Consider the following 7,898-nt stretch of genomic DNA (forward strand, 5'->3'; position numbering starts at 1 on the left):
ATATATAAACGAGTTGAAGTAAAATAGAACGGATGACATCCGTTTTAGAGCAAGTATGAGATGGTGTAGGGAATTTTCAGTGATGGTGAAGAGAACAAATGTCACTTGTTAATTCAAAATATGGAGGTACAGGAATATGGGCTTGGGAGTGTACGGAAAGGCCCCAACACTGTATCCATATCCGGAGACGGAGAAATGGGAACTCCAAACCGTGTTGGAGCTTCATAGTTTTCAATTCTTGCTTTGCTTATCCCAATGACGGAGATAACTTCACATTTACATCTCTTAACGGTTATAATTCGTCAATTCAAGTATAAAATAATTGAATTAACATATCTTCAAAGAAATTGGAAAAATAATCTATCGATTTAAAAATTAATCTTTCACGTTTGATTATAATCAACCAAAATGAGCAGTGTAGTGAGTAGAAGAACATGTTAGTTAATCAAGCTGACAATCAGATTCCGGAATTATTATTCCAAAGTTCTTCAAGCTAAGTTAAGTCCATGCTACAAGACCCAAAGTTCAGCATATTTAATAGCAAAAGCTGCTAAGAAATTCCCAACGTGGTCCACAGCCAGCTGTGTTGTAATGTAAAAGTACAATTAACACCATATTTATATAAACCACGATGCTTATGAAGTTTGTAATGCAAATCCATTATCTCAATTCTTAACGAACACAATTCTTAAAAAGAAAGAAAACAGTATAACAGTTTCCGACGGAGTTGGCCTTGTGCTTCTTCATCAACGAGAAGAATAGACAACATTTGGCGACAATATTCATTATGTGAACGAATTGTCGTGGTGGTACCGAAATGTGAATAGATGTAGAATATTGACTATGGGATACAAGAAAACAACATTGAGAGATAGAAATGAGGGTATTAAAATGGTTGAAGTGACTGCATAACTTAATCAGATTTCTCATCACCGTATTTCTGACAATGATACTCACTGAATGATCCATAATAATGTCTTCAAAGTGATTATTAAGTGCTTAATGTTGTCCCACGTGTTGTGTCTACATATGCCAGCCTGCCAAACACTATTTTACAACTGTTGCTTGTCCATACGATGTATATTCTTCAACAGCCATTATACACACATAATCATTTGATCATCAATTATTTCCACCATTTACACATCAATCAACAATTCTTTACACATAAACCATACACAGGAATTCACTTTTTTTATAATTTATGTTTTCTACCTTCTTTTCTTCGCTGCTACATCTACCAAATGAATTGAATATCAACCAAAACTGCACGCCAAAACAGGTAGGTCGAAAAAGAAATTAAGTTTTTACACCTTTTACAAAAACTTTCGGGATTGTATTAATTAGGTTTGACTTGATCTCAAATTGCAAATTGCAATTCATTTAAGCTACTTGACTCTTGGGCACGTATTCCCATAATTGCAGCCACGTTAAATCTCATTTCTTAATTGTAAAATTTGATGTGAGCCGTTTCGTTTTCATTCTATTCTTTCGTTTTCATAACAAATAGACCATTCTTCTATTCACCGGTTCGTCTCTGTCTCTCCATGTCCTACTTAAAATTAAAATTGTGTCTCCCCTGTCTAAATATTTTATCACGTATCATTAAGAATGATTATTTATAATTATTATAATTTTGAGTCCAAAAGAAAAATCAGAGTGGGAATTAACACAGCATGCGTGATCCAAGAAATCAGAGCTAAGCTTCTAAACTACTGCATAAGGTTTGACTCGATCTCTGCACGAAAAATTAATCTCCGTGAATCAGTTTCGTTTTCATTCTTTAATATTGTTTCTCTTTCCTAACAACAAGAGACGATTATTCACAAGGTGTCTCCTTCATACATCGTTCTCCATGTCCTACTACCTTCCCTTTAACTTTTTGTGCATTTTCTGGTTCTCATTTGTCAACTAAGCCATTTCTTATCGCGATTTGCAAGCCACGAGCCAGCTCATGCCAACAAAGTCTCAACAACCAAACACCAACGCCAAAACCAAATAAAAACCCTTCCATTCTCCACACACCACCACACAGTTTCTCTTCTCTTACCACTTTCTATCTACTCAACATGGCCTTCGCCTCTCTCACTCTCATTCTCTTCACTTCATTCTGCTTAATTCTTCGGGCCCAAGCCCAAGCCCAAGCCCCGGCGCCTTCCTCCGGCGCGGTGGACCTCGTTGCCATCCTCCAAAAGGGTGGCCAATACACAACCCTTATCCATCTTTTGAATCAGTCGCAGCAACTGACCCAAATCCAGAGTCAACTCAAGTCAAACTCCCAAGGGTTCACTCTTTTCGCGCCCACCGACAACGCTTTCCAGAACCTCAAATCTGGGGCTCTCAACGGTCTCGGTGATGAGAAGAAAGTGCAGCTCATTCTCTACCATGTCACTCCCAAGTACTACTCTCTCTCTGATCTCTTGACCGTCAGCAACCCCGTCAGAACTCAAGCCTCCGGCAGTGAAGGCTCCTGGGGGCTCAACTTCACCGGCCAAGGGAACCAGGTCAACGTCTCCACCGGCGTGGTGGAAACGCAGGTCAACAACGCGCTCAGGCAGCAGTTTCCTCTGGCGGTTTACCAGGTGGACAAGGTGCTGTTGCCGGAAGAGCTCTTCGGAGCGAAGTCCCCCGCGGCGGCTCCGTCTCCGAAGTCTCCTAAAAGCAGTTCTGAAACTCCGACCGTTGGGAAGGCCGGTGGCGCTCCTTCTCCCTCCGGTAACGCGCAGAACGAGAATGGTGCGGCAGGAAGGAATGTGGGATTTGGAGTTATCCTCGGAGTTGGGTTATTCTGCATGGGAGTTCTGTCTTGAGAAAACTTCGCTCTGCATGTGTCGTGTTCTTCGTCTTTTCTTTCTGAATCCGTCTCTTTTCTCTTCTACGGGCAAAAGAAACTGTGTTGGGATTGATTGAGTTTCACCCTCATTCTTTGTATTTAATGTTTCTTTCTTTCCTTATGTATATTTCATGCTTCTTTTATACTTCTTCACTCTCAAAATAACGACATTTCCTTTTAAAACAATTCTAACCTTTTTCTTTCATCAATATCTAAATACGATTACAAGTAATTAATGTTTAATCATGTTAAAATGTTATTTTAAAGAATTGCTTTGAATCATGTCTGAACACGAAAAATCCTGCGGATTTTCCACACTCTGATTCTTCTTCACTCCAGCGCTGATCTGTTTTTCTGTTAATTCTGTTTCTCCCTGTTTCTGTTACTTCTCCCTTTCGGATATAAGTTTCGTTCTTGCTTTGTATCAAACAAGATAAGAAATAAACAAGTTTTCTCTCTTTCTTTATGCCTTTCTCTTTCACCACGCACACGCTCAAACACGTGCATGCCTACAACTTTTATATGAAATCACACTTGATTTACGAGCAAATAAACAAACATCGATTTTAATTACTTAGCTTATTATTCTCTCGATGATGTATGTATAGCACGGATAGATTTTAAAGGGAATAACAAATACTAAATTAGTTTTGCCACAAGAGGAATGTGCGAGGCTAAGTATAAATAGTTGTATAATATAAAAGACAACAATTTCGTAAATTCTTTTGCTGCGCTACGTGTTTCCTTTTTACAATTACACGTCTCTATCATTTTAAGGACTTTCTCTTCAATGAATATGTTTTAATTAAAAAATTAGTAAATAATATTTTATTAAAAGTTAAAATAATGTGTCTGGGCCATATATTTTCTTATAACTTTTTATATTAATTTTAAACAATTTATTCATTAATTTGAATTGTTTTAATTATCAATATTTGTTGTAATATATGGAAGGTAACACATGGATATCTCTTAGTTGCAATAGTATTATTTTTGTTCATTGGGCTTATACGATCGGCAGCCCAATAAGCCCAAGCCAATTGGTTCCATCTCTCACTTGCGTCGTCAGAACCCTTTGGTCTCGCTTTCTTGTTCGAAAAGTTTAAACCAAACACAAACCCTACATAAACCCCACGACTACCGCAAACCCTTCCCTTTCATCGACGTTCATCGGAATTCCAAGGTATACAGTTTTCCATTTCTCCGGGAGAGTGTAGTTGAACAATCTAGCTAGAGTTCTTTCTTGATGAACTTGATTTTCAATTCTATTTTTCTCCCAATTGTTAAGATTTTTCATATAATTTGATTAATATTTTTCTCTCGATAATAATTTCCCTTTCCTTTCTTGTTTTTAAGCTCATTTATATTGGATCCAGCAGTTCTCTTTCCTTTCCTCTGATATCCCCGACTGTTGTTGACATTCTTTGCATTTGCATTTCTGTTGAATTAGGTAACAAGATGAATATGAAGAACATGAAAATTCCAAATGTACCAAGTGGTGGTGCGGCCTCCGCCCTGCTGAAGCTTGGGGTTATTGGTGGAATTGGTTTGTATGCGGTTTCTAATAGTCTCTACAATGTTGAAGGAGGGCACCGAGCTATTGTTTTCAACCGTCTAGTTGGTGTCAAAGACGAGGTTACTGTTTTCCCCAAATTGTATGAAATGAAATTGAAAATTGTCACGGTTTGCTATTTACTGTATTGTTGTGCTTCGTGATAGTTAGTTTGTTGCCTGGAAATGATTGTTGAACTCCTGCTGTTGGGTTGATGTTATTCAAAAGAGTGATTTACCTTCTCACTTGAAGTGTTGGCAATGTTTAAGTTTAGTTTTGGTGTTGGTCATGAAATTGATTTGTTGGTTAATATGCAGGTCTATCCCGAAGGGACTCATTTTGTAATACCCTGGTTTGAGAGGCCAGTCATCTATGATGTTCGTGCTCGACCCCATCTAGTTGAGAGTACATCTGGGAGTCGTGATCTACAGATGGTAAATACGTTTTGCTAAGATTTGTGTGTTGATGCAGAGTTGTGGTTTTTGTATCACAAAAAGAAGTCTGATCTATTTTAGATTATATTGTTGTGAATGAAATTCATTTGAGTATCTTTCTTACTTTTGACCCTTAATTCCTTTTTTGATGGTGGAAGTTTTCATCTATGGACATCATCGTGTCCTGTTAAATACATTATTGTAACTGGAGCGTACTGTATTTAATATTGTAATATTATCACCTGAGATTTGTTCAATTATGTTTGACCGTTGACATGATTGCCACAGACATGAAACGACTATTATCAGGCTGTTAAAAGTATATTCATATTTGTTTATTTTACTTTTCTAGACATGCTACTTTATATAGGAATTTGGATGCCAAATTCTACTTCAATACTAGATTGGGGAAGCAATAGGTTTTACATGAGTGCTGGTTGAATACATTCTAAACTAGTGGCCTAGCATTGGGACTTGTAGAGAGAAATGGAATCACTACACAAACACATAATACATAGCGTACCATATCATTACACAGATATGGGCTCAAGGCCATATATAAAATACATCTAACACTTTCTTTCAAGATGGAGCATATAAATCATATGTGCAAAGCTTGTTTGATATATAATCAATTTTAGGACCCATAATGATTTGGTAAAGACATCTACCAATTGATCATTGGAATTAACAAATTGAGAAATAATGTTTCAAAATAAAATCCTATTTCAGATGAAGTGACAATCATTCTAAATATATTTGATTATCATAGAATACTTGATTTGAGCCAATATGAAGGACAACTTGGTCATCACAAATGAGAGTCATCTGTGTAAAGTGAGAGACTGATGATAAACGTCTATCTCATTTTCATGTCAGATTTAGAGCCTGATAGGCACTTTCTCATCTGAAATGATGCAAAACAGATTTTCTTAATCTCCCATTTGGTGTTTTAAAATCATTTACTTCTGAATTTCGAAAATGGTAGACATTTGAGCATTGGCTTTGAAATCTAAATATCTTATGTAATGCTTCGTTGGTATCCCATACTCTATTCCCCCGATTTTCCTTTTCAGGCTTAGCCTTTGTTTCTGATGGGTGAAGGTATTTGTGGTGATGCAATTTTCATCATTATCTGCATAATGTCCTTTTTCCTACTGTCCTTGTCTATTCTCTCCCCTCCCCATTTTAGCTCCTCTGTGAATGATAGGATGTTGGATGTTTCACTTAACACTTTATAGCTAATCAAATAGGTTTGATTTTCAAGAAACCAATTTCAATAACTATGTTTTTAAAATATTTAACTATACTATATTGACCTTTTCTTCTTGTATTGCACATGCATGTTATACAGGTGAAAATTGGACTTCGAGTTCTTACTCGCCCTTTGCCTGAACAATTACCTACAGTTTATCGGACCCTTGGTGAGAATTTTAACGAAAGGGTTTTGCCTTCAATCATACATGAAACTTTGAAAGCTGTGGTTGCCCAATACAATGCCAGCCAGCTAATTACTCAGCGAGAGGTAAGGCACAAACCTTGTGTATATGATGCATGAAAGCTCTAATATATATTTAATAGAGATTGCTAGTTGCTGACATGGTGGAAAAATATGAATTTATTTTTTGCCATGGATACATGTTAATGATTTGTCTATTGAAACATATTAAGAAGAAGGCATTTTATCATTTCTTAATAGCAGAATGTTTATGTTTTTAAAATCAAATATTAGGATGATTTGTTAACACGAGTCACTTCCTTCCTAATTTCTTTATTTGTCACTAAATTTTTTCTCATTCGAGTTGACATATTTAGTTATAGCACAAGTAGAGTGTGTTTAATCTTTAATATTCAGATCGACCTTAATCTTTGTAGGTTGTTAGTCGGGAGATCCGGAAAATTCTGACGGAGAGAGCAGCTAACTTCAACATTGTCCTTGATGATGTGTCAATTACTGCTTTGACTTTTGGCAAGGAGTTTACTGCTGCAATTGAAGCTAAGCAGGTGGCTGCACAAGAAGCTGAGAGGGCTAAATTTGTTGTGGAAAAAGCGGAGCAAGACAAAAGAAGTGCTGTAATTAGAGCTCAGGTGATCACAAGTTATTAATGCTTAGATTGGATACAGTTATTGTTTTCATGCTCAAAAGAAGTTGCTTCAATTTTTTATATTTCTAATACAAGGTAACTCCTGTAATCCAATCCCCCAAGGAAAAAAAAATACACAAGGAAACAATTGAGCGACTGTGTATTATGGAAAATGTATTTTATTCTGGGTAAACTATACTGCCATTATTCGGATTAGGTCTTGGTAACAAATGATCCGTTCATAAATCTGCCTATCAAGTTTAAGTGTGTTTAAATTTATTGTATATAGTTTGCTATTGACAGTTGTCCTTATTGGACCACCCACTTTTTGCTTCGTAAGTATTCAGTTATCCCTGACTTTTGTTACGAACCTTTAATGAACAGGGTGAAGCAAAGAGCGCCCAACTGATTGGACAAGCTATTGCCAACAATCCAGCATTTATCACACTGAGGAAGATAGAAGCTGCTAGAGAGATTGCACATACCATATCAAACGCGGCAAACAAAGTTTTCTTGAACTCAGATGATCTGTTGTTGAATCTTCAGGAGATGACTTTGGATCCAAGCAAAAAGTGAGTCAGATAGCATGTTTTGTTTCTTGTGTTTAGCTCATAAAAGATGAATTCCAGGGTGCATTTCTTGATATTTTTAGCAAATTGGACTATAGTTGGCTTCATCTGACAACTCAATGGTAACCCTTTTAAACACAAGATTAATTGAGATCCTATCGAATGCTTCTCATTACAGTACTGAAATAATTTCAGTTACAGTTCTGATCTTGGTTTTATTTTGTTGCCTGTAATTTCCTTCAAAGTTTGGTTATCGTAATTTTCTTTTTGGCTTGATAACTGTTACCTGTTAGACAATATCTGCCCAACCAAGACTTAGAAGATTTGATTACACGGTATACCTTATCACATCGTCAATATTTCGTTCTTATACCCTTATCTTTACCATAAGTTTTAACACTTGACAGTAAAAGATAATAAGCTCTG

The 7,898-nt window shown here is 36.5% G+C and overlaps 1 protein-coding gene and 1 pseudogene across 1 annotated transcript; both read left to right on the top strand.

The window, feature by feature from the left end:
- The first annotated feature begins 1,993 nt into the window (after window positions 1-1,993).
- LOC148196727 (fasciclin-like arabinogalactan protein 6 pseudogene) lies at window positions 1,994-2,978 on the top strand (annotated as a pseudogene).
- An 880-nt stretch (window positions 2,979-3,858) lies between these two features.
- Window positions 3,859-7,690, top strand: LOC148196728 (prohibitin-1, mitochondrial). Its single transcript, XM_088093326.1, has 6 exons — window positions 3,859-4,016; window positions 4,284-4,468; window positions 4,703-4,819; window positions 6,174-6,344; window positions 6,695-6,907; window positions 7,288-7,690. Exons 2-6 carry the CDS (start codon window positions 4,292-4,294, stop codon window positions 7,477-7,479), a joined length of 870 nt encoding a protein of 289 aa, XP_087949452.1. The 5' UTR covers window positions 3,859-4,016; window positions 4,284-4,291; the 3' UTR covers window positions 7,480-7,690.
- The last annotated feature ends 208 nt before the right edge of the window (window positions 7,691-7,898 follow it).

This window comes from Vigna umbellata, chromosome 6 (assembly GCF_029865625.1).
Source record: "Vigna umbellata cultivar VRB3 chromosome 6, Vumbellata_1.0, whole genome shotgun sequence".
In the NCBI taxonomy this organism is placed as follows: Eukaryota; Viridiplantae; Streptophyta; class Magnoliopsida; order Fabales; family Fabaceae; genus Vigna; species Vigna umbellata.